The sequence below is a fragment of the Gopherus flavomarginatus genome, chromosome 15 (genome assembly GCF_025201925.1).
Source record: "Gopherus flavomarginatus isolate rGopFla2 chromosome 15, rGopFla2.mat.asm, whole genome shotgun sequence".
Classification (NCBI taxonomy): Eukaryota; Metazoa; Chordata; order Testudines; family Testudinidae; genus Gopherus; species Gopherus flavomarginatus.
Window position 1 is genome coordinate 26,937,027 of NC_066631.1, and position 27,644 is coordinate 26,964,670.

The following is a 27,644-nucleotide window of genomic DNA, read 5'->3' on the forward strand; positions in this document are numbered from 1 at the left end:
CTTCAAGTGCCCGACTGTGTATTGCTGTACAGTCTGAATGCACGCTCTGTCTGTGCCCATGCAGACTGTGACGTCTCAATACTTGTAATAATAATACCCCCAAAAAAGGTAGCAGGGCCCAATCCTGCTTCCATCAAAATGAATGGGAGTTTTCTCGGCGGGAGCAGGGTTTGGCTCTACCTCAGAATTGCTGATATGCAGTAACTCTTGTTCTCTAGGGAAAGCACCATGTACCCTGCATAAAGGCAGGAAACCCAGAGTTACAATTGCAGAGGTTAAAATGAAGAGAGTGAGGCTGGTCCCGCATTAACTCTGCAAGACACCCAAGTTGGATTCCAAGGTCTGGCCTGACTCGTTTTCTGCTTGGCAGTGTGTTTGGCTCTGAGAAAGGGAATGCCATGCTTCTGTCTGCAACACCTACCCGTGGCTAATCTCAGGATAGTGATTATGGGCTCCTGTTAAGCTTCCCTTGGCTGAAAGAAAGCAGCTAAGAGGCTGAGCCTAAAGTGGAGATGAAATGTGGGCTGTGGGGAAGGGGGTGGGGGCAGGAGGAAGGGATCCTTTACAAAAAGCACATGCAAGAATTTAAGAAAACCTGTAGAGCACATTCAAAGTAGTCTTGAGTTTGGGAATAAAAACTTGGGGGCGTGAAATAGAGTTTAGTTAAAATTTTATTTTAGCAAGGTTCCATAGGTAACACTGAGCAAAACCTTTTGTCCTGCTTAACTGAGCGACAGCGAGGAAAGTGTAATCATATCAAGCGCTTTTAAAAAAAAAACAAAACAAAAAAACACCTTCGGTGCCTGGGGTTTCAGAAGCACAAGAGTTAAATATGTAACATTTGATGTTTTGACATCCCAATTGAGCCAGGTCTTGTTTTTGCTTGGGGCCTGCTACAGGAAGAGGCCCTGCATGTGCATATTGGGGAGGATGGTAGGATCAGAACAATCACTTTGTTTTATATTGATGGTGCCTTTTGTGTTCCAGCATATGAAGACTTTGGGCTCTTTTTTTTTTTTTTTTTTTTTAAGAGCAGCTTTTTTTTATGATAAGAATGTCATCTGATTAGCACTTCACTTATTAGGAAATACTTTTATGTTGATGATCAACAGCCTACCAACCGTCCTTGTAAATTGCCTATGCACCTAGATACCAGAGTGATGGGTGCCTTATAAATGCCTAAGATGATGATGAAAATCTGACTCCTCTGAAATAATAATGAGGAGGCTATTGCTCTGCTCTGTACTTTACTTGCTGTGAGTTTTAGTAAAGGGTTTTGTGACACAAATGGAGATTACACAATATGCAGTTGTCCTGAGGACACCTAAAAACTGCTGATGAAACCAGCTCCAAGAGCAAACTTTGTTTCTATGCGGTAGCACAGTTTTTCTTTGTCAGTTGATGCTGAGATGTGTTGTCACAGGATCGCAGTTCCTTTATTTTATAATTTTTTTTGTAGAGTCTTTCTACATCTAAAATTACAGATCAGCATAAATTGAAATGAGCCAAATTCATCCCTAGTTAAGCTCCTCTGAAGTCATTGGAGTTCCATCCAGGATGAATTTGCCCTGCGTGTTTAAATGTATTTGAGCTTTTGTTCCTCCATAGTAATGCCTAGACTTTGGAAAATTTCCTGTGGAGCTGACCTGAAGAAGAGCTGTGTGTGCTCGAAAACGTGTCTCTTTCACCTCACTCACCTTGTCGCTGTAAAAATATCAAACAGGCCAGTTCCATTCTACCTCCCTAATTTCCCTCCGCGGTTTTAACTGGATATGGCATTCTTCCTCCCCTCCTGTTCTAAAGTACTGCAGAGAGTTATGTGATGTCAGACAGCAGCCATATTGCACCCTAGAGTTGGTTGCATTTCAGTAGCTGTTGAATGGATTCCTATTAAACGTCCATCTAAATTTGCCTTTCACAGTAGTGACTGTTCGGGGGAGCAGAGCGATGCCATCTGTGCTTCTAGTACTAGAACCATCGTGCCACAGGGGCACTCATAGCCAGCTATGCCTTGCTGCTCCTTTGTAAAAAGATGCATGAGCTGCCTGGGAAGCTGTCTCTTGATCAGGGAGTATTGCCCATACCTTCTTGGAGCTAGGCTGCACTGTGCAGGCAAGAACCAGTGTGCCTATGGTTCAAAAGGTTAAGATCCTTAAGTGCTGCTGAGTGGGGTGGAAGAGGACACCCCTCCCCCCCAGGTCATCTTTTCCCCATTCTCATTCCCACTCAACCCAGGGCATGATCTGGCTCATCATATGTTCACTGCTTGGGGATCCTTTAAATACACAGTGCCATATAAAAGAATTCAAATGATGATTCGGTTCATATTTGTTGAGGCTGGACATATCCTTTTCTGTAAGGCACAGAAGTTTTAATTCAAAGCAAAAAGCAATGTAAATGCACATTGAGGCTGAGAATTTAAAACCTAAGAGCCAGGAAATTCAGAACTATGGTTTCCACAGTAGCAGTGTCTCAGTCCTCCTGCCCATAAGCAGGGGTGTGAACTGTTATGGATGTGCATTATTTGTATGCGCACCTGGGACCCCATTTACAGCTAGAATAGGAACCATCATCTCTGGACCGGGTAGTTGTGTGGGAAAGTTGCACTGAATTTTTGTGTTAATTAAAGATGAAAAAACCCTGAGAGCTGCAACTTATTGCCCAGTCTCATAAACACACCTTGTGTGATTCAAATAAAGCAGGCATTTTCCTGAGCTCTGAGGGCTCTAGATTGCAATCATGCTTCACAGAACCTGTTCATAATCGAAATTCAAGAAATAGGTACATGTTGTGACCATTAATTTCCATCTATGCAGCCAGCCGATGTCAGTGTAGCAGAGTCTGGCACAGTAGCTCTGTTGTATATGTGCATTATGTCACTTATGCCAAGCTTGTGCAATGTAAGCAGTGAGAGAGAACTACTTAAGTTATGGATTCCGTTCTGTCATTTTTTACTCAAACAAAGCGTCTCCTAGAAGATATTGTTACTGGAGGATTGGACCCTAAGAGTATAAGGTTACTGAAGGAAAGGAAAATGACCAAATCCATTAAAAGATTATTTAAACAGGACATTAATTTGTCTCTTTCAAATCCTCAGAGGCCTGTTCATTTCCAAGTGTGGGTCTACTGTGAAAACAGACTATGTGTAATCATTTTATTTGAATGTGCTCCTTGGGACAGGTTCTGCTCTTGTGTAGTGGGTGACCAGATAACTAGTGTGACAAATCAGGGCACTATTTTCTCGGGGTGTTTGTGCGCATAGTTGCCTGTATCAGACAAAGCCCCTACTATTGAGACATGTGGTCACCCTACCACATGTGGATAGGAGCCACAGCAGCAGCATATAGGGACCACAAAGGGCTGTAGGAGAATTCCACCCCCATCCTGGCACAGGCACTCAGTACCCTGACCACCTTTTAAACCTCAGGGTAGAGAGCATGCTAGGGGCAGGATCATGCCCCTAAGTGCTGAGGGGGATTTTGGACTGCTCCAGGCTGCAGAGCAAACCAGAGGCCGCCCTCATGAGGCTGTTGTAAATTGGGGGCTGCACTGGCTCCTGAAACAGTGCAGAATTCTGAGGGTGCAAAAATTGTTTAAAGGAAAGCCACCTTTTCTTTCCCCCAGAGCCTCCTGGAGGCCCACACAGGATTTCAACATTTGTGTGGATTTGGTGTCCTATCTGCTGCTCTGAGTGACGAAAATGAGCTGTTACTGGTTCATACACCTGCAGAGCCAATACGGCTAAGAGAGTGAAATGGACGGGCTCTCTTCCTTGTACAGGCTTGGATTTGTTTTCTAACGTCCAGTTGGTCCCTTCTATGAAACCTCATTGAAAGCAAAGGAGTTGCACAAATGTTACCTTCTGTCATAATTTGCTCTGTAGAATCCATATTATTGGTGATGGTACAAGAGAGAGACCAACTTGATTCTCATATACATGGTTGCATTTGCAGGGGGGGTAGTTAGGAAAATAGTAACTTGCTTATGAACAGAGCACATCGGATATGGAGTTGAAGGGAGATGGCAAACACAGAATTGCATTTTTTTACAAGCACTTTTCAGAGTAGAACTACATAGGACTGGTCAGAACTTCAGTTTGGTTATGTAAGTACTGTATTGCGTTCATACATACATAGATGCATCAATAAACACGTTTTTAAATGTAGAAATATTTCACTAGATTTTTATTCATAGCCCTGATAGTGAAACAGAAGAACAAAGAAACACGTGTCTTGTTAGTAACAAATCTAGAAATGGTGAAATGCTTTTGAGTCTAACTGAAAAATAGAAAGCATGTTGTGGTTGAGAGGTCCAGTGCTTCTTTCACTGTCTGGTGTCATGCTAGGACTTTGAGGCTTTTAAAGTTTGCATATCTAATATGTGACATTTTCATACCCTTTTATAAATCACTGTTGCTGGTTATATATCCTCTTTTAATTCAGTTTTCTCACAGTTTTACCGTATGTGGTTTTCTTAGCATTTTCAGCCACTTAAAGAAATGGCTATATATTATTCCTATTTAAATAATAAGTAAGAATACTGCTCGGAATTTGCATTGTGAAATCTGTAGAAGTTCTGATACTCTAAGGTCATACTGCATCTTTTAAGGCTGTGTGTAGGGTGACCAGAAGTCCCGATTTTATAGGGACAGTCCCAATTTTTGAGTCTTTTTCTTATATAGGCTCCTATTGCCACCTACCCCCATCCTGATTTTTCACATTTGCTGTCTGGTCACCCTAGCTGTGTGCGTGTGAGAGAGAGAGAGAGACAGAATGGGGGTGCACCATTATACAGTACAAGTCCCCATCCACCAGCATTCCTCCTAGAGAAGCATGCCCCAAATGTCACTCTTTCTGGGGATGCAACATGCAGTCCTTCACCGCCCAGCTAGAGTTGCTTGTTGGTATAGAGGTTTGAGGCTGTGGCCCTGTCACTTCTCAAATACCCATGGCCCATAGGGGACAATATCAGGAAGCAGAGACTTTGCTCCTCAAGGGATTTATGAGCAACACAATAGCTGGTGAATGGTCCCTGTTTTACATATGTCTAAATCCTGCTTTTCACATATGTGACCATGCATAGATGCAAAGCAGTGCGAGCTGTGCTTCTGGTACCAGAATCAGCCTGCCAGTAAAGGGGGCCAGAGGAGGACTGTACCCAGCACACCTTGCTGATCCTTATCACTAACTCCCGTACAAGGACGTTAGTGGGGGAGACTTGTGCTGCCTTCTCCTCCCTTTCCTCTTGTGCTCCTGTGCAGAGTTTGGATATGTCTTAGCCCCAGAGTATCTTAGGGGCTTATTAAAAATGCTCGACTGTTTTTTTTTTTCATTTTAATTTCTTCTTGTTGTAAATAGTACTTTCTCTAGACCTTTGTTTCCATCAAAGTCCAACCATTAGTTGTGATGTTATTGGATATTTGAGTCTCACAGATGCAAGTGGGGAGGTTTCATATTATAATAATCTAGACCTTACCCAAGAATTCCTTCAGTTCTCCGATTTGTTATATGCCCAATTGTCCTCAGCGCTTGGTGGCTGTGGAAAGTGACCAAGTGAAAGCAAACAAATTACTGGGTAAAAGTGTGTGGCAAAATGAATGGCATTGAAAAATCATGCCAGTGTATTAGGTAATCTATAGAAATATTGAGAGAATAATTGCCGTTGACATATTGTGCTATGCTGCCTGCTGCCAGCATTAATTTCTCAGTGATTTTTAAGAAAACCAAGAAGCCTCTGTGTTCAGAGTGCCCTGTCTGTCTGTCACACACAGAGCAATAGATTGACTAGTGCATATTCAAATGTTCAGTTGCAGTTGCCTTCCATGATGTTCCCTTAGAAAAAACAGTTAATGAGTAGGAATTATGTACACGTCAGCTGCAGGTCGTGACTGTGCCCCATTAATTTTGGTTTTCGGTTTGGGGCTTAGTTTGTACCAAGTGCAGCAAAGACAAAACCCAAAATGAAACCAGTGAGTTCGTTAAACCCTGTGCGTGTCATACCCGTGCACAAGAACTCGTTTGATCCAGACTGTTGTCTCAGGTTTTGTTATAAAGCTACCAGTTGGTCTTTTGTAAGTGTTGTGCCCATCCAGGGATAAGTTTTTGCGTTAGGTGTCTATAAAAGATTGGGAGGCCTAAAAAAGAGTTTTAGTATTTGTAAAATTGTATTTGTTTAGCCTTGGCAATGTGATTGTATTTTAGAATGTACAAAAATAAAGATGTGCCTGTTCTGAAAAGATTACAGAGTAGAACACTGGCACATGAAAGCAAAGATGCACTAGGAAATCTGGAGATGGTGAGTTGGATTGTTTAATGTTCTCCTCCCCTAACTTATAGTAAAATCACTTACAGGTTTTGCTAAAGTGAATTTTTAGGAGTGATTTCAGTTAAGGGAAGTTAGTGGGTTGGGATCCTGAGATCATTCTATGCATAAAGGACAGCATGAACAATGCACAGAGACAGGAATGAGAGAAGAAAATGAAACCATTAGGTTTCATTTCTCTTTTTGAACCTGGAGCTGGCAGAGTTTCTCCTGGTTTGGAGGCTTGTTTGCAAAAGGGTCATACTGCTGAAATAAAATTGCCAATTTTCACATTTTATGATTCTGGTATTTTGACGTACGCATTTTGTTGGTGGGATTTAGGTTTAATTTGCAGATTTTGATGGAATGTAGATTTATACCTCCTGTGGAGGTGATGAACGTAGGATAAATACAATTTAGCATGAATCTTTGACCGGCAGCTCTCCTCATTTACCTACTATCCATGAAGTAGGTTGATGGCAGAGCTAGAGAAAGAACCCAGGAGTCCTGAGTCTGCAGCTTTAACCAGTAGCCTGGGAGTGAGAGACAGTCAGACATTTTCTTACACTTCTTTCTGGAGAAAGTTTAGTATAGTTCAGGGCAAGGATCGCATAACTGTGTTTTTGTTCAAGAAATATGTTCTTTTCACATGACTGTTTGGGATCGAAATGTAGTTAATACAGTAATGAAGAAAGACTCCTTTAGAACAAACAGACTGATTTTTTTTTCCTTTGGTAACCAGATTCCTCACAGCTTCCCCTTCTCCCAAAGCCTTTTGCAGAGACTATTATTCCAGGTGGTTGGTGTTTTTTTCCAGCCACTAAATTTTAATCCGGAGCACACCAGTGATATTGCTGCAGGCTTTAGACTTGATCAGGTCAGGTTTAAGTTAATGTTTGGAAAATAGTTTGTAGGGTTGTGCACCATTCATCTCCTATGGCTGTGCAGTCACTAAATATATCCATTTCGGCTTGAGAATGTTGTGGATGGGGGGTCCAACTGCATGTTTTGGTGGGAACATGAAGTTAATATGGGCAAAAACACAGAAACCTGTTATCGTGATATGAGCTGCTTACTGTTGCCTAAAACATAAATAACTCTGAAAATACAAAGATCTTTAGTACTGAACCAAAACCTTTAAATTCAAGTGAAATGTAAGGAAAAGTTACACAGTCATACATTGTAGTAATAGGAAAATGTGGTTAAAATACTATATTTTGACTAGGGATCCATTTTTTAATTTGTTCAAACATTGTTTTTGTTTGTTTTTTTTAAAGGGATGTGTCCAGTCAGAGATGGCCACAACTTTAGATTAAAAAATAAGTTGTCATACAAAAATCTTTTACAAAACCTAAGACTGTTAGAAATGTTTCCAGAAATAAGTACTGTGTGAATGTCTCACCCTTATGCCTGATCCTCCAAAAGCATCATGTATGTGGATGCCAGTGCCCATGCAGAGCCCCGTCGCAGGACAGAGGTCTAACAGATTTTTTGCTTTTAAATTCCAATGGAAACAGTTTTTTGTTTCAACAAAAACCCCACTGCGTTGTCTGCAACCCAAGCAGCATAGCCTAGTGCAGGAGAACCAGAAAGTGAAACTTGCTGTAAACCAAAATGATCTTTCTCACTACTGGATGTTTGTTTTCCAGTCCTGCCCATGACATTCTAGGTACTGGGCACATACTCAAAGATGACAGTACCTGTTCTGAAGGGCTCACAGCAATTGGTTTTCATTGTCATTAGAAAAATACAACCTTGGGGTGGCATAAAGAGTAAACTGTAAAAGATTTAAAAGATTTTAGCTGCTAAAAATCTATAGTTCTATTAACGTGGATGACGATTTTATTGGGCGAAGGAGAAGATATTGGCCACTGTTGGAAGACATGATTCTTGGCTAGATGGACCTTTTGTCGACCCAGTACAGCCGTTCTTATGGCCTGCGGAATGTACACTCAAACATGTTTAAAACTGATATATTGAACACACAAAAGCGTTGTTTAGAGAGAGATTTTAATAGGAGGGAAACGAGCTTTAGGTCCTTCCCAGCCCATCCTCTTTGGATCCTGGACTGGAATTGTAATGCTAATAACGTTACTGTGCACTCTTTTAATGATTTTCAGTCAAGAATCTCAATAATTTAAGCAAAGTCCTTTATGTATTATCATTCCCATTTTACAGATGGCGTAACTGAGGCACAAAGAGGCCCAAAGTCTCACAGCAAGTTAGGAAAGGGAACCAAAGTTCAGTCAGGAACCAGAACACAGGTTTCCTAACTTTTAGTCTCTTGTTCTAATTAATAAACAACCTGCCTATTTGCAGTGACTTGCTTACTTTCACGGTGGTCACTGAAATAACTATCCCAGGATTGCGACTTTCTGTGGGAGAGAATAAGTGAAGAATCTGGGCCTATCCAAGCACAAATCAGCAAAGAGAGGGCAAAGACTGGCTATGGAAGTTCTCAGCAGGCGAGAATAAGATGGCCTAGTCTGCCTTTTCCATCTCTGAATTCAGTTGTTCAAGTTTCCTTCTCTACCTATTTTACAAACGAACTGCAGTGCTGTCCTTATAAATGTTTGTCATAAAATCCAAATGCCAATGGAAACACCACCCCAGTTGAGGGATGTATTGAAAACAGCATTAGTTTGTGACATTTGCTGCTACTTACCGTAATTTATGTGCTGCTTCTCATCTGTATTAAGGTAACTGAGCAAGTATAATATCTGCAGAGAGCTAAGGGGAAGCCTGTTGTCCTTCATTTGGGTTCCTTTAGCTACAAGTTTAGCCAAGAATCTCCTGCTACAATTGTACGAAGTTTTTCTACTTAGAGCCTTCCTCCTGCACTGCTCCCCACCATCTGGAGAGGAATAATACCAAGGAGGAAGTTCCCTTCTGTTACAGAGCTCTTGTTCGTTGGGCAGGTTTGAAAAGGAAAAGCTTTCTGATGCTCCTGACTGGATATTGCTATAGGCATTGATGGGGATTGAGGGAGTTAGCTGTATTATTGTTATGAATATTATATGTATGTCAGTTTACTGGCTTGATATTATTCTGCCTGCCTTTATGAAGTTGGAAAAATGAAGCAATGACAGAAATAAGGTATCTGCAGAGAGAATACCAAGGGACCTAATGAGAACAGTGAAGAACTGTTAATTGGGAAATGCCTACTTGACTGGTTCAAGCCAAGTTAACAAGTTTGTTTTTCCATCTGGGACCCTAAGTTGAAAAGGATCATAAACTGTTAAAACCTGCCTGGAGAGAAGGGAATGCGGGGGACCAGGCAGCAGCTGCTTGGGGAGAGATGCTGACAGGGGGAGAGAGAGAAACAGCAGCAGATCTGTCTGTCCCTCCCAGGTCAGAAGTAGGTACCCTGGTCTGAGTGGAATTTACCAAAAACTTGCAAGGTAAGATACGTTTTCAGTAGGAGCCAGACGTATGAGGCTTTTGGTGTTTTAACACTTTTCTCTGCTTATGTACCTTTGGGTAAATAAACAATACTTTTGTTTTCAGTCACTTTTATCGGGTGCATTTCACAAGTTTCTGGCAAGAAATTTTCATGCAGATGCCAAATACAGTTGATCCTGTCGTTTTACACAGTTGGGAAATGGGGGCTGCAACCCGGAGTCCCAGTCAAAGAGTGCTTGAACTATAGCATTCCAACCTTGAGAGAGGTGAAGAGAGCCAGGCAGTCGCTTGAGGGGTGCACTCGAGAGGCACTGTAGAGGTGTCTAAAAGGCAACTCACCTGTAACTGTGACAGCATCCGTTCCAAGAGAAAACTGATGTGAAAGAAGGATCATTAGTTTTAAAGAGAAGGGTAGAATTGAAAGGTGACTTGATAAATACTACTTTTTGCCCACTGCCCTCAAACCATCATCTCCCTGTATTATTATATTCTCGCTGAGGAAACCCCATACTGCAAGGGCTGCATTTCTCTTAGTTAGTAATATATTATTACATACTGAACTCCTTCTATTACTGACTGTGGGAAATCTGCAGAAATTCCCAGCTGGAACAAAGACAGTGCTTCCCTAATTACATCATAGTAGTAGCAGTAATAATAATAGTCACATGCTTGCATCCATTTTTGGTGGTAGTAGAGAGGTGTGAAGGAAGAAAGTCAAATCAGTCTAGATCTACTGGTGAAAAGTTGTTTGAATACAGTGTCTGTACAAAAATAAACTGGCTTGATAGTTACTTGCTAGCAGACCAGGCTGTTTTGTGGGCTTATCTACTTTATTATTCCTTGCGCTGAGTAGCAAGAACTGAATTCATGAGTTAGTTTGACTTAATAGTTTTGTATATGAGAGGAAATTGCAGAGTTTGGGAAGTGGCTTTCTGAGCTGCTGCCTGGTACTGTATGCTATCTGTGACCTCTACTAGGGTATTGTGTCCTTTTTGCTTGCAGATGGACTTTGATCTAATATAGTTAGTTCCTTTCTTTAACTTTGACCCTAAGGTGTCACTGTGAAATGCTGAATGGATCTGTGAGTGCACATGAGAGGCAGTAGCACCAATCCTATCTATAACAGTTTTGGTACTGAGGACTTTAGGTCTCTTCCTATCAGCCCCAAATTCCTTGGTCTTTCTCTGCCTCTTTAGAGAGTAAGATGCAGCCTCAAATCCCTGCTCTTTTCAGCCTGCAAAACCTTAGAATAAAATCCACTGATAGTGTCTGAGATGGCAGAAAACTTCAAAGAGCAAGCCAATTAAATGTTCTTTTTGCAGGCCCTCTATCAGCTGGATTTGCGTTATTCTGTTTCCAGAGACTCTGAACTGTTGAATCAGGAGGTGATGGACAAGAGGTTTACCTGGATCTTCCACCTCCAGCAGGTCTGGCTGATCTGCATAGAAGTCTTTGGGAGAAGTAGACAATATTCCCTGACTCTTTTGTCAGTATGGGGTATTCTCTTGCCACTTGATTTAGCTTCCCTGTTGGCTAAAGCCTTTGAAGTGAAGAGTGCAAATGGCTCCTTAAAATATCCCTTTCCTTTCCCCACCCTAAATAGGGAAACCAGAACAGTATGTCTGCAGAGACTGGCTGCCTTGTTAAATAGCTGCCCAAGGGCAGGACACACACACCCCTGCATCTCCTACTCACCCTGATAAAGCTGGCTTAAACCTTCTTGACAAATCTCACAATAAACAGGTAATCGCTGGGAAAGAGCTTTGGGGAAGCTCTCTTGTCTTCTCCTGTGGGGGTTGTCCATGCAGACAGCTATGTCTGAAGATGTCCCAGAGGAAGAGTCTGGATCCTCTAAATTCTCCCTTTTAGAGAACTTATCTTTCTTGATAGTGGTATCACTAAGTCACTTTAAATCAAGCCTACGGTGCAGCTGTTACTTAGGTGGAAATCCCCCAGTTGTGAAGGAGGGAAAGATTTGACTAAATCATACCCTCACCTGGCAGTTAACACAATCAGTAACAACACGAGGTGAAATACCCTTGCCCCCACACACTACAAAGTATTGTCCTTTCCACCAACTCAGCTAAGCTCTCCAAGCTTCCTATTGGAGCAAATCTAGCAGGAGTTTTCTTCCAAGTCCAATGTATAGTTCTGCCTCAGTTGGGGAGCTGTCTCTTTAGGAACCTCTTCCATCGCACTCTTAAGGCCTTTTTGGAAAACTGGGATCAGATGCTGTGGCTAGTCAGGAAAAGCCTAAGGATGGGGTTTTCAGAAGTGCTCAGTGGGAGCCAATGGGAGCAGTTAGATCAATGCCGAGAGCTTGTGAAGAGCCAACCCCAAATATTTAACTTTTATAACAGACCAAGTTTTAACTTTTATGGCCCTGGCAGTAAAGGAAAGAAGCTTCCAGAGGAACTATTTCTTTGTCCCTAACCCTTCCTGAGAGGGAGCTCAAGGCTCCCTGTTCTGTCTGTTCCTGGAGTCCTCTCTCCCTTTCAAGAGACCTGGAGCTAAAGGGCAGACTTCTCACCTTTCTAGACCATTGGAGACCTGATCACCTCAGACCACTGAGCTGTCTGCAGCATCCCAAGGTTACTGCCTATATCTATCCCCCATGCTCAGAACAGCGTTGTCCCCCACAGGCTGCCTCAATTCCTGAACAAAAGATCAAGGTATTAGCCATAGGCCAATACAAGAATTGACCCTGTTGTTCCATTTCCTCCTGATAAGAGATTCTCTGGACAAGAGAACAAGTAGAGGTTTGTCCCATTTTGGGCTTGAAATAGTTTGACCAAGGTCACTTTGTGCCCAAAAGAGTCACACACAGCACACTCATGGTTGTCCCAGTGTTCATCTGTTGACCCACAGGAAGCTTATCTACGCATACCACTAGCAGTTCAATACCAGAAACCTGATTCTGCCTCAGGCGCTTCTGTCTACAGTACTGTGACCTTCTTAGATTCCTTCATCTTAATTTATTGGGTCTTACTCTGTGGAGAGGACCAGTGGCCTGGATTCCAGATCCTACACAGGCGTTAAAACAGGAGCTGATTTACTGGTGCTCCAAGTTGAAAAAGAAGCTGAATGTGACTCTTAAGGGGATTTTCCTTCCTTTTTGCCAGTACTAGCCTGAGGCATTTCTCTGCTATGAGAGAGCTAGTCCACTGCTTATTAAAATGCCCAGGTGAGCTGAGGTAGTTGACTTCCTCAGATATTCTCAATTGCCCTTCTGTGGTTTCTCTCTGCATGAAGCACAGTCTAATTAGGAACCGACACCTGAGCCTGGCACATTGTGCGACACAAACATGCACTGTAGTGGCATTTCTTTACACACCAGGTAGTCCTAGGAGAGAGCCGTCGTTTTCTGGGGAATTGCTCCCTCTATTCCTTTGTGTTTTGCGGTATCATCTTAAGGCTTCCTCTGAGCGTTTAACAAAGCAGTATAAATTAGGGGGTGATGTTTGATTTTTTTCCAATAAGATGCTTTGTTTTTGATGAGTACTTTAACTTTACAATTGCTTTTGTCTCTCTGTTTGTAGAGCAGTGTAGGTTTTACACTGTTCTGAGTGGAGGGTGGTCTGTGCCAAACAAATAATGTGTCCTTGCTCCAAATTGCTGCCAGTTTAACAACACAATAAAAAACAAGCCAAGACACAGCATGCATTGAGTGAGGTGTTGCCATTGCTTATAATTATTATTGTTAGTAAAATAAAAAGAAACCCAAAGTCTTATGCTGAGCAGTTAAAAAATGAACAAACAAAAACTCTAGTGCATTGAAATCCTACCTTTTGTATCACACTACCAGCATATGCATTGGGGCTGGTTGTTGATGTAGTCTACTTTCTCTCTCTGTGTCGCTTTCTCTTCTTGCAGAATTTCCTTTTGTAACCTTTGCCCAATGATTTGATTTGAAAGGTGCTGTGTCAAAACTGTGGAAGTAAATTTGGTTATTTACAGTCTTCCATTCTCTAATTAAACACTTTTGTTTTGAAGAGTATTAACAGTCATTTACTTACATTACATGATGTTGTAATCTTATAACTTGCATGTAGATATACATGGCACTTTCCAGTAGTCCATGCTCCAAAGAGCTGACAATCTGAACCCACAGTGAGGCCATACAAACAATCACTGCAAATGGTGTGTTGTGGAGTTTTAATCTGATATTGCACACTGGCTTTGCAAAACAAACCCTTTTTTGGGGAGTGGCAAATGTTGATTCAGGAAGCTGTTCTGTGAGTAAGTTGTGTCATGGAAGAATGGATGATGTGGGCAAATGAGGCAAAAGGATCTCCTAGAAGGAGAAGTTTAGTAGAAGATAAGGAGTCTGATATAAATCATAATAATTTTTTTGTATAGCTGCAGACGCATGCATGCTGCTAGGTTTCAGAGTGGTAGCTGTGTTAGTCTGTATCAGCAAAAAAAAACGAGGAGTACTTGTGGCACCTTAGACACTAACAAATTTATTTGAACATAAGCTTTCGTGGGCTAAAACCCACTTCTAGAGACCTCAAAGTTGCAATACTCCAACAACAAAACTTCAAAAACAGACTGAGAAACTGCAGAATTGGAATTAATTTGCAAACTGGACACCATTAAATTAGGCTTGAATAAAGACTGGGAGTGGATGGGTCATTACACAAAGTAAAACCTATTTCCCCATGCTAATTTTTTCCCCCTACTGTTACTCACGCTTTCTTGTCAACTGTTGGAAATGAGCCATCCTGATTATCACTACAAAAGGTTTTTTTCTCATGCTGATAATAGCCCACCTTAATTGATTACTCTTGTTATAGTTAGTATGGCAACACCCATTTTTTCATGTCCTCTGTGTGTGTATATATCTTCCTACTGCATTTTCCACTGCATGCATCCGATGAAATGGGGTTTAGCCCACAAAAGCTTATGCTCAAATACTTTTGTTAGTCTCTAAGATGCCCTCATTCTTTATGCATGCAGGTGTTTGCTGTCTACAATAAGATGAAGGACAAGACTAATTGATGTGAAAGTTCTGGGGAAGAGACAGTAAACAAACAATTGTAGCTTCTATTTGCATGTTTGGTCCAGATAACTTCTAATGCAGTGGTTTTCAACCTTTTTTTCATTTTCAGACTTCTAAAAAATTTCTAATGGATGTGTGAACTCATTTGGAAATCTTAGACATAGTTGGAGGACTGCCAGGGGCCCATAGACCACAGGTTGAAAGCCACTGTTCTATAGTAGTACCAACATTTCGCAGACCCCTTAGACATAGTCTGCAGACCATCAGGAATCCACGGACCACGTGTTGAAAACCACTGTTTTACAATATGTGCATCATTGAAAGAAAGATCTGTTTTATAATCTCAATTAAAAATGTAGGAGGAGTTTGTCATAAATATGCTCTTGAGTGTTTCGGCCTCATGCCTGACACTACCAGGCAAAAGATAATTACTGATAGCATCCACTCTCTCATGACTTACTGCTTGATCATTACATTTTGCCTTTCAGAAGTGGATCATTGAAAACAAAAAAATCCCTTAGAAACAGCACTTCTGCCCTGGCATCTAATGGTGGACAGCAAAATAATGACGTGTTGGTCTATGCCACCTGTGTCTGGAGCAGGATCTCTATGCTGGGTTTGAATCTGTTTGTGTTTAAAGAAAAGAAAAATGTTTCTCAGTGCAATATCGTGTGTTTGAGGAACTGTTGCATGTGACTAGGCTGCATTCTCAGTCTTGGAGTTTTTTTTTTTTTGGACACCGTAGTAAGAAATCTAGTGACAAGTTTAAAATGTTCAGTTCTCTTTCAGATTTCCAGGAGAAGCAGCTCAGGAAATTGCTCAAGGAGATTTGTATGTAATAGATTCATGGGCCATTGTTTTCTTCTAATGGTGGGCATATTGACCTTGGGCTATTTTCTGTACAGAATACCACCACACTGTCATGCTGGTGGTAGGAGAGAGCCCTACGTGTACCCTGAACTTCAGCCTCTCTAACCGCTCAGTGACAGACTTGAAGGCAGGGGCGGCTCCAGGCACCAGCACACCAAGCGCGTGCCTGGGGCGACAAGCCACGGGGGGGCGCTCTGCCAGTCGCCGCAAGGGTGGCAGGCAGGCTGCCTTTGGTGGCATGCCTGTGGAAGGTCCGCTGATCCCGCAGCTTCGGCAGACCTCCTGCAGGCATGCCGCCGAATCTGCGGGACCAGGGACCTCCCACAGGCAAGCCACCGAAGGCAGCCTGCCTGCCGTGCTTGGGGCAGCAAAATACCTAGAGCCGCCCCTGCTTGAAGGTGGCAATTTTGCAACAAAAAAACTTCAAAAACAGACTCCAAAGAGAGACTGCTGAACTCGAATTAATATGCAAATTAGATAAAATTAACTTAGGTTTAAACAGAAACTGGGAATGGTTGGGTCATTACACTAATTGAATCTATTTCCCTATGTTAAGTTCTCCTCACACCTTCTAGGGGTCATCTCGATTATCACTTCAAAGGGTTTTTTTCTTCTGCTGATGATAGATCATCTCAATTGATTGGACTCTTCCAGTTGGTATGCATTCTTCCACCTTTTAATGTATAAATATCTCCTGTCTGTCTGTTCCATTCTATGCATCCAAAGAAGTGAGCTGTAGCCCATGAAAGCTTATGCTGAAATAAATTTGTTAGTCTCTAAGGTGCCACAAGTACTCCTGTTCTTCTTCCTGCAATAAATGGCAGCAATAGTCTAGTAGCTAGGAAGTTAGAGGGACCTGGGTTCTATTCTTGACTCTGTCACTGCCTTGCCATTTGCCTTTGTTAAGTCCATTAACTTCTCTGGTGCCTCAGTTTCAAAGGCAGTGGTGTGTTGGTTTTTTTTAAAAGAGATTAATGATACTTGCTCCTTTTTGTGAACCTCTTTGGATGGGCCTGATCTAAAACGCAGTGAAGTAGTGTAAGTGCTCAGTATTTTGTCATTCAGTGAGGTTATGATAAAGTAATATTTTATTTTGAGAAGCAGGACTGGCTTCTTTTCTAGCTCTCTTGCCAGGCTTCCTCTCAACATTTCAAATTGCTAAGATTTTGGTATTTAAATGTGGACTACTCAGATTTTTAGTCATAGCTTTAAGGGCCAAATTCTGCCTCCACAGTTCCCATTCGTTGGCCGGTGTATAGGACGGAAGATTTGGGGCTTAAATATCTCACAGAGCATTCAAGTTGATAAATACAGCATAACTGAAATTGTTGTTTGTTTATATTGTATATGGACCTAGGTGCTGACTGTGAGCACTCTTTTTAAAATCGTAATGAATCTGTTTTTTCTCCCTTTTCCTGAGGTATCGCCAGAAAAGTAAAACTTAATGCTACATTTTCTTTTCTGAGGACATGTTTTGCTGGAGGGAGAAAGGGAAAGTAAATTTGTTCCCTCCTGTTTTTGTTTTGAGCATTAGCTGGAACAGGCGCAACGGAGTTTCCACATTTTGCAAGCAATGCTTTGTTTCTTCATTAATATTAACGGCCGCCTCCCGCATCACACTAACTGCTATTTAACCTGCTTTTCATTATATTCATTCTTGATGGTTCAGCTGGGATTGCTGACCCAGTACTATTTACTGTAGGGATATACTGGAGTAATCTCTTGCATTTGGTGATACAGGCTGCCTAACACAAATGTGTGACTTGATGATAAACAGAAGGTTTGAGTAAAAGTGTCAGGCAGTTGTCAAGTTCTGATAACATCTAGCTGAAATCTAGACACACCGATGTGATAAGACTTATTTATTTTAAAGTGAAATTAGTGCTTATAAAATTCTCCTGGGGCAGGACAGATACAGCATGAACAGTTATAGTGCAGACTTCCAAACACAGACCTTGTCCCTGTTCATGAGATCACTCCTACAGCTCAGAGGAGAGATCAATCTCTCTGGCTTCATCTCAGTGCTTGAAACTACTGAAAAGGAAACTGATTGTGCTAATGAATTTTCTAATGTGGAACCTTTCTCAACTGAGACTAGATTGGATTAAGATTTAGGTCACAAATAGTGTCTAATTTTGGTCATTACTGACCTGGATTAGGACTGCTACTCCAGATGTGGGGGGCTCCAAATTCCATCGCTATCCAGCCTAATCAGCCATGGGATCTCAGGATGTGGCGTTCTGTTTTCTTTGCTGTAGAAATCTCAGTGCTGACAACTCACTGTACCAGTATCAAATGGGGCATTTGCGTTTTGGACTGACAAGAAATTAGGCCATTTAAAACCAGTTATGCCGGTCTATCCAAACAGATTTGCATTCTAGAACACCTTTGAAAAATGTGGCATGCATATAATTAAATACCTGTTATGCCAATTCTTAAACACATTGGTGCAAAGTGAAGATGGCAGCACTGATGGCTCAGAAGTGCCACACGGATTAATACAGTTAGAAGTGCCTTTTCCTGTGGCAGGATTGGCTTTCTCTGAACTCATTTGATAAACTATCCTTTTGAAATCCAGGACTCATTGGTTTTGGTATAATATCAAGGACTGTGATTTAACCCAGTTTTGTGGAAATAGAGTCCCCAAGTGAACAAAGCCTACTCACTTTTTTTCATGAAGAAAATGAGGGATGGGCAGATGATCTAGGGTAGGAGTTCTCAAACTGCATTGTACTGCGACCCCCTTCTGACCAGAAAAATTACTACATGACCCAAGGAGTTGGGGGACAGAAGCCTGAGCCCGCCCGAGCCCCCCTGACCTGGGTGGGGGATGCCAAGCTGAAACCCAAGCTTTAGCTTTCACCTATCTCTCCTGATCTTGTGTGTTGTTTTTTTTCCTCTTCCTTTCTGCCCAGTCTCCCCCTACTGTTACCTTTTACCTATCTTCTCTATCTCCCTATGGGATGAAAACTGGACCTCAAATCCTGTTTGCTCTCCAGATACTGGTGAATTGCAACCCCTGATGTTTTAGGAAGGATAGGCAGATATTGCAACCTTCCATACACAACCCCATAAATGTCAGAAGAATTTACATTGTTGTATGCAGTATTTTTGTAGCCATGTTGGTCCCAAAATATTAGAGAGACAAGGTGAGTGAGGCAATATGTTTTAGTGGACCAACTTCTGTTGGTGTGAGAAACAGGCTTTTAAGCTTATGCAGAGCTCTTCTTCAGATCTGGCCAGACCCACCCATCCACCTTGTCTCTCAGAATAATTTACAACAGCCTTCCAGTCTTACACTGGACTTTAGTCCGTGTGTATTTGCAGTTCCCATTCAGTGCAAGTAAGCCAAATAAAAGAATAAAGAAAAGCTCATTTGTAGCCAAAGCACTTTATTAAGTTTTAAAAGAAGTCAGGTTAGGCCTGCTGGCTTCTGTTATCTATAATTTTGAACACCTTTCTGCTAGATCATTCCTTGAAGAGGAAGTCTTCCCTCTTCATCCTCTATGCAGGATTGCCCAGCACTGAGACAGCTGCCTAGAACGACCCTCTAAGAGTGTTTGGAAATTCTGGGTGGCGGTTGTTCACGTGAGTGGGTCTTATGAGTTATAAGGTAAATAGGCTGCCTTCTGGTGGAGGTTTTCCAAGGGGGGTGCTGCTGATCTTGGTGTCTCAGCATTACCTGTGTCCAGAAAGAAGGCGCTGACTCAAGCAGGATCGTTGGGATTGTCACATAATGTTGGCGCAGTATATCGGAGGTGGAGAAGCAGGAGCCAGTGAAGTACAAGCTGTCCAACTGCTATGGTGGGCTTAGGCTGCCTCCCCTGTGGAAGAAGGAGAGGACTGGGAGACAGTCCGTCTAGAGCGCACAGAAAATTTAGGTGGATCTCGGCCCCAACGCTTGCCATGGATCTTCATATTCTGTCTCTCTGCCTTGTACTGTTCCTCCACCAGAAGGAGATGAAGTGACTTTCCCTACAGATCTCAGCACTGCTCAGCCAGCAGAATTTAATTTAAAGTCACTTCTTGCTTTGCTCAGTTATCTGAACACACCAGATTCCCTTGGGTTTCATAACCAGTAATGGATATTTTACATTGAGCACCTCCTGTGTTGGATCTGGGTGCTTTTTAACAACACCTTTCATGCTTAGCTTGTTGAAAAATGAGTCTAGTTTCAAGTAACCTTCCTTACACCTGACACAAGCTGTCTATTCATTCCCCTCCTCTGCCCCCTTTCGCTGAAGCATTGTTGAAGCTGCAGGGTTTCTCCTCATTCATAGCTTTCCTGGTCCCTGAGACATCTGCAGCTCCCTGAGCTGCCAGAGTGGACCAGTGGGAAAGATTGTAAAGTGTATTAAATACAATTGGAAATTTTAGATGGCAAGTCACGAGGTGCTCAGGATGAAGAGGGCAGAAATCATAATTATACTGAAAGTCCAGTGCTTTGGGTAATTGTTTTGGACCCCAGACGCACTTTATTTTTCTATTTTAGCCAGTCATTTTCGGATTTATAAAATGCACCTATCACAGAGTGCCTGTGTGAAGGTAGAGAGTTACTAACACAGGACGCTGAGCACTTTCAGAATTATTCTCTTGTCACTGTCACTCTGTAGAGCTCTGCTAACAGTTAGGGTTGCCAATCTTCCAGGATTGGCCCGGAGTCTCCCAGAATTAAAGATTAATCTTTAATTAAAGATTATGTTGTGCTGAAATCTCCAGAAATACATCCAGCCAAAATTGGCAACCCTACTAACAGTGGGCAGAGACAGACCATTATTACCTGCATTTCAAAGCAGAGCTGGGCACATTTCTTTTGGCTAATAGCTTGTTTGCCGAAAAATGCATCAAACAAATCTATTTGCAAATTTGGGTTGAATGTGGCAAAAAATTTCAGCCAAATAAAAAACGGGGGAGGGGCTTTGAAAAGTCTAAATGAAAATCAGTGTTTCATTTCAAAATTTAGCTCAATCTGTTAAATAAACAAAATGGTGAAAAACACCCAAAAACCTGTTCTAAAAGAAAAAATACCCTCCTCCCGCCGCTGTAACTCCCCCCTCCCCGAAGTTTCTGGTTGAATGAAATGTTTTGTTTGAACCTAAATTTATTTTTTGTTCAGCTGTTACAGGTGAGCCAGTGACATATCAATTATTTACTCTGTTTCTAAGGCACCCACCATAGGTATTAGTACATGTATGTTGATGATTTTTCAGGAAAAAGGGCCAGGTTTTTTTTTGCCATTTTTATAAACCACTTACTTATGAGTGGTTGGGTCTAGCTTAGAGAGATGAGGTGGGTGAGGCAATCTCTTCTATTGGACCAGATGAGAGAGAGACGCTTTCAAGCTATGCAGAGCTTCAGTTCTGGGGGTTGGCACTGGCTGGTGTGATCATTTTGCAGTTTATGAGGTAAGGGAAGGCCCTGACAAAAGAGGTACCCGAACATGCGGTTGCAAGTCCTGTGCTTAGCCTGCTCTCTGGTGGTAGTTGCTGTACCAGAAGTGTCCTCTGATTAATGATTCATGTTTTTATAGTGTTTGTTGGCGAGTACCGTGTAGTCACAGTGCAGTCGGTTCAGCTGTTTCGCCAACATGCTCATCCAACCATGCGCAAATATCCCAGTTTAAAAAAAATAAAAAATAAACTCACAAAAATCACAGAACCCATGTATCCCTTGCCTTTTGTGGCAAAAATCCAGCCACAACTACAGTCTTCAGCAGGTTCCGTGTCTTTGGATTTGTGGGGTGGTTTCTGTAGTTGATCTAGCTTGTGGCAATGTGCAAGCTGTTTGTTTTGCCTTTTTATGCACTGCGGTTGGGGAGAAGGAACTGCTTGCAAGAAATAATAAGCCAGTGAGTCCAGTTGTGTTCAAGCAGTGGATGCAGAGGGGAACTAGGTAATCAGTTGTGCTCCCACTATTCAGTGCTGCTAGCTGGAAAAATGAAGACTGAAGTCTTTTTTTTTTCCCCCTTCCCTTGGGGCCAGTGACAAGGTGCTGTCACACTGGCCCTAACAGATCCAGTTAATAAGCAGTTTGTCATGATCAGGTATACCAGAAAAACTGCCTCTGAGTATTGGGTGTCTCTTCCGTTTCCTATATTTAGCTGCTGGAATTTTTATTTTTATTTTTATTTTTTTTAATCATCTGAGGGATGGGACAGCATACATCAGCTTCCTGTGTGACTCCAAGCCTAAAATGCCTTTCCAGTATCATAGGCAGCTGAGACCTTGTTTGCTAAGTGCAACTCTATCTAGAATGGATCTAGCTGATCAGTTGCTGTTGTGCTGTATGCAGTTTAGGAGGCAGTTCTTGGTACTCTATGAATCTGAAGGTACGTCTATACTACCCGCCGGATCGGCGGGTAGTGTTCAATGTATTGGGGATCGATTTATCGCGTCTCATCTGGACACGATAAATTGATCTGCTAATTGACTCCCGTACTCCACCTCGGCAGGAGGAGTAAGCATAGTCAACGGGGGAGCCGCGGCATTCGACTCGCCGCTGTGAGGACGGCCAGGTAAGTCAAACTAAGGTACTTCGACTTCAGCTACGCCAATAGCATAGCTGAAGTTGTGTATCTTAGTTTGAACCCCCCCGCTAGTGTAGCCCAGGCCTCAGAGCAGGCAGGTGCCCTTGGATGTGTTAATCCATTTACGTCATAGCACCATTGACTTTGAATGTTTTTGTTTTGTTTTGTTTTGTTTTTGTTTGGGGAGTTGGGTTTTTTTTTTTGGTTGGTTGGGTTTTTTTTTGGAAGGAGAGGGGTTACATTTTATACAAAATATCTATATCCATATTCCATATGGTTGTGCAGAGAGTCTGTTCAGAAACTTGGGCTCTGTCTACACTTGGAGATAGGGTTGTGATTCTCTTCTCAAGTGGACATACTCGCGCTAGCTCTCATTGAGCTAATGTGATGAAAATAATAGCGTAGCCAAAGTCGGACAGACAGTGGCAGGGACCCATGAGACCTGAGTGGGTTTGCCCTTGAGGGAGGTACCCAGTGCCCACATTTGCTGCTGCCTTTTCTCCTGTGGCTACACTACTGTTTTTAGTGCACGAGCTTGAGAACTAGTTCAGTATGTCTACTCAAGCTGGGAATCCACATCCCTGGCTCCAAGTGTAGACGTACCCTGGTTCAGTGCCTCTCCCCATTCCCCTACCTCTGAGAATTTTGGATTCAATCTGTGAGGATCAAAGATAATGGAAAACTAGATACAGAGCTCCTTTCTCAGTCTGAAGCGCTTTGTCATAAGGCATAATTGTAATAGTTGCAAACATTAATATGAAACTCACATCTTTCTTCTGACTGTTACTTATAGTCAATATTTAGCTGCCAAAGTCTGGGGATTATGATTTTAAAAAATGGAAACACTAACTTGCTGGAGAATGTAAGGTTGATTAGTTACTCTTTTAAATTGTATTCTCTATCAGTACTATGTGTCAGCAAGAGATTGTGTTGCACACCGAAGTGGGATTGTAGGTACTTAACAAAATATGGGGGCAGCATTTACTATGTTGCATAGAAGCCAATTTTTGCTATTCAGCTGGCTAGTGCTGTTTTGCTGTTAGAAAGCTTTTAGCTTATCCCTTCCTGGAGGTTCCATGTGTAGTCTGACAACAAACAGAATGGCTTAAATGAAACTCCATGTGCTCAGTGGGACACACCTTCCTGTACATCACTTTCCTTTATCCAGTTATGATTAAAATGTCAGTAACGTGACTCTTGCTCCAAACAACCAGTATAAAGGTAACTTATGTTAAAGGAATGTGATTCTCTTTCCCTTTCTTCCAGGGTCAGCATTCTTCAGGGGAGGACATGGAAATATCTGACGACGAAATGAATTCTTCACCAATCACCAGTGCAGAATGTGCCAAAACCATTGTGGTGAACTCCTCTGTTAGCAACTCTGCTGTGATGACTCAGTCGATACCCATGCCCCCACCAGGGTTCCCTCCACTTCCACCCCCACCCCCACCCCAACCAGGCTTTCCAATGCCACCACCTCTACCGCCACCGCCTCCACCAACTCATCCAGCTGTCACCGTCCCGCCACCTCCCCTTCCTGCACCACCTGGGGTCCCACCGCCTCATATCTTGCCTCCACTTCCTCCATTCCATCCTGGCTTGTTTCCTGTCATGCAAGTGGATATGATAAATGTCCTGGGCAACCAGTGGGGCGGCATGCCAATGTCCTTCCAGATGCAAACTCAGATGCTGAGCCGCATGATGCAGGGGCAGAACACGTACCAGTACCCACCTTTTATGGGAAGCCGGATGCAGTTTGTGAATCTTCCTCCCTACCGTCCCTTCTCGATGGGGGCAGCTATTGGACGGGGGCAGCAATGGCCGCCACTGCCCAAGTTTGACCCCTCAGTCCCACCACCGGGTTATGTGCCGAAGAAGGAGGATCCGCACAAGGCTACTGTGGATGGTGTCCTCTTGGTGATTGTGAAGGAATTAAAAGCAATTATGAAAAGGGACTTGAACCGGAAAATGGTCGAGGTGGTAGCATTCAGAGCCTTCGATGACTGGTGGGACAAGAAAGAACGTCTAGCAAAGGTAGGAACTCTTAATGTTTCATACATTAGAGCTGTGCAGATGGATCTGGAGAAGAAGGGCTTAAGGTGATCCAAGGTAGGATGTGAACAAGCGAAAATGCAGGGGATCAGATTAGAGGAAACTTAAGGAGGAATATCAGGAAAAGGTCCTGAAGGGTGAGCAGTGAGACTGTGGAATAGCTTTCCAAGGAAAGAGGTAAATGTCCCATTAAAATTAAATTGGAGGGGATGAATCCTAGACTAAATCTTGACCCAGTGAAATCAGTGAGGAAAACTCATTTGACTTGAGTAGGACCAGGATTTGGCTCTAGTTGACTTGCACTAAAATATCAGCAGATACATTCTGCAAATTAGACTTTCGGATGTAAGATGAGAGGCGTTAACTCTGCCATCAGGGAGTCGTCCTCTACTTGGAGCTGGGCACGGTATTCTTCACTTCCTTTCCAGCTGCCGTGTTCCACTCCAGACATTTGCTGCATTTTAGTGCTGGGTTAAATGTCTTGCATTCAGAACTACACCTTTCTCCTTGATTAATACTCAAGACATTCACTTCTTGACAAGGTCCCTCATGTTAACAAAAGAGCGAGTGCAGCACAAAGCTAGCTAGTGGGTGCATAAAGGGAAATGTGATAATTTGAGAAGTTGGTTTAAACGAGACCCTGAAATGGCCAAACATAAGCAACTGGTGGCAGAGCTCTTCAGTGGCAACTCGGTCTATTTTATACGCTTCTGCCGCTGCTAGCTCTTGTGTTCTCTTCTCTGTCCTGGAACTTACAGCCTGATTCAGCACAGGAAATATTTCTAAACACAATCTGCATAGACTCACTGCCACAGGTTAAGGAAAAGTTGAATAGTCTAGTAAAATTAATAAAATTACACTCTTAGGAAAATAGAATTGCAGTTACGCTAACGAGGATCAGACGGAGCAGGGCTGTTGATGCTGCAGGGTGTGAGCTGGACATCAGTTAGGATCTGAGAAATCTTTGTTGGCACTTTGCTCTCTATAAATATTATACAGGTAGGTGAATTATGGGGTGTTTAAACCTTCCTCTCAAGTACTGGCCAGTGCAGGATACCACCCTGGATGAACCAGTAGCATTCTGTTGCAGTGTAACAGTTACTATGTAGTGACATTGAATTCTATCAGAGAAGTCCATTTGACTAGTTCACCTGGGCAGTCTTTTGTTCTGTGTTTGTACTGGCCCCCATATAACACATTGGGGTTCCTAAGTACTACAGTAATATAAATAATAATAATTAATTAATAACCTGATGCTATGCCAGAACTCTAAAGCCAACCTGCCAACTTCTGTCCAGCAAGGTGTAGTGATCTAGACAAGCCATTTTGATGATGTAGCTTGGGCCTATTACAGTTAATCTAGTATGACCTGTATTGCTTGCTTGATATCCTCCTCAGGCTTTCCTGGTATTAGCAGATATGAGCTGAACTTGTATTTTGTGTTCAATGAGGACAATGAACTTTGACCAGTTTAGTCAATGAACACAGCAGTAGAAGGAATTGATCTTCTGGTAATGCTTGTGAAGCCTCATCATGGAATGGGTCAGAGTGAATTTTAGAAACACATTCCTGAAGAGACAATCAGAAGTAAATTATATCATCCTTCACTTAAAAGCTGTCAAGAGTCACTGCTTTTTGACAGCTGCACATTGATCCTGACCCCTTCCAACCCACAAGGTCTAGAACTCCAGCCTTGGAAAGGTTTGAATTCTCTTCTCCACCTGTTGGATTGAGTTTTCCCATCCACACCTACCTTGGATGAGCTGTGCTTTGCTGCAGCTGGGTTTTTCAAAGTGAGGCTGTAGATTTGTCTATCTAGTCTCTGAGTGCCTAATATGTTTCATTTTAAAGATTTCGCTGTTTCTGTATTATCTGGGCTTGGAAGCCTCTGAGGCTTTTTATCAGTCTGGGCCTTGACCCAACTAAGTAAAAATGAACACTTAGCTTTTCTTTGACTCTCATCATCCTTGCACTATAATATTGTGCCTTAAATTAAAAAAGAAAGAATCTTTAATTAAAAGTTCCAAAGTCACTTATTAGTTCTGTCTGCTAATGAATGAAGTCTAGTAAAATGGGTTTAGGTTATAAAGGCCATTGGTTTCTCTAACCCATCTAAAATTCATTAGTGTTGTGCAATGCAACATTGGTCCTTCACGGGTACACGTGTAACTCAGTTACTTCATGTAGTTTCACACAGCTCAGTAAGATCAACAGTTGTGGGTTTCTGGGCTGTGAAAGTGAATCTGTTTCGAGAATGGAACTGTCTCCAAAAGGTGAGTAGTATCCTCCTGGGTGGTCCACATGCGGTTCTGTTCAGGGTCAGGAGCCATTCAGGCAGCTTGAACGTTAGCTTACTCGTTGACTTCTGACTGAGAGAGTATGATTTGGAGTATCGTAGATTCTGGCTCAGTAGTAGAAATGTATTCTCTTGTTAGGCTGTGTATTTTACTCACAAGTTCCTCCTGCACATGCGTTTCCAATTTTATTTGAATGTGGGTACTGACTTCTTAGTTTCTCTAAAGATGGGAGCTGTGGATCCAGCACGTGGCATTAGGGAGACCTAAAATGGGCTCTTAACTTGGTAGTACTGCCCATTCGCCTTGTCAAGACTTGGAGCCTCCTGCTGTTTTAAGCTGCACTCGGGGTTTAGAAAGCATGGCTCAATCTGGCACAGTATGTGGAACAAGACTTGAGAATGTTCACTGCTTTCCTTCATCAGAACTGATGTTGTGGCTTCCAGAAGCAAGATGCTGCAGAGTGAAGATGGTACGGCATCGGGTGCCTGGTCAGTCCCAAAAAGGCGTGTATGGCTTGAGTGCTTTTCAGCAGGCTCCACTATCATTATTGCTCAGAGCAGCTAGTGCCTCTTGTGCAGAGAAATAGCTTCTTAATAGCCAAGATGGAAGAAAACTTCTCTTCATGTGAAGAGTAGCCAGGTCATTTTTCCATCCCTTTTAAACATGAGTGCTCCCCAGACATACCAGAAGCCTAGCATGGGTTATTTGGTTATATTATCAGTGTTACGGTCTGTTGGACAGGATCTTGAAGCTTTGATGTAGACAGCCAAATGGCAATGGACCATTGCTTGCCTCTACATCCTTGACAAGTGGATCACTTTTTGAAAAGAAAAATCCCCTCCTGTAAGTCTTTAAGGCCTTGATGGTTCCCAGATGTCAAACTGTATCCTCTTGGGTGTATAACATATAGTCCATCTGCAAGACACAATTTGAAAAGACACTATCAACATTGATAATCAAATTTTGGGCTGATTTGCTTGATTTTTTTTCTTTCCCTTTTTTTTGTAAATCCATATAATTTTTTTAAATCACTTTTGATGCTAATTCTCATAAGTAGCCCTACAGTAATAAATCACTGTGTATCCCAATGTGCATGAGGGAAACTTACAATATGAACCCAGCATATCCATGTCCACGCACATACATAAATTGGAGGGGGCGTGGAATCCCATTACAATAGAATCAGGACAACCAG

The 27,644-nt window shown here is 42.4% G+C and overlaps 1 protein-coding gene across 1 annotated transcript in view; it reads left to right on the forward strand.

The window, feature by feature from the left end:
• SETD1B (SET domain containing 1B, histone lysine methyltransferase) overlaps positions 1 to 27,644 on the forward strand; it is a 69,030-nt gene that overhangs the window by 13,030 nt on the left and 28,356 nt on the right. Inside the window, exon 7 of the mRNA XM_050923907.1 lies at positions 23,367 to 24,134. Coding sequence (XP_050779864.1) covers positions 23,367 to 24,134 — 768 coding nt within the window. The remainder of the gene's footprint in view (positions 1 to 23,366; positions 24,135 to 27,644) is intronic.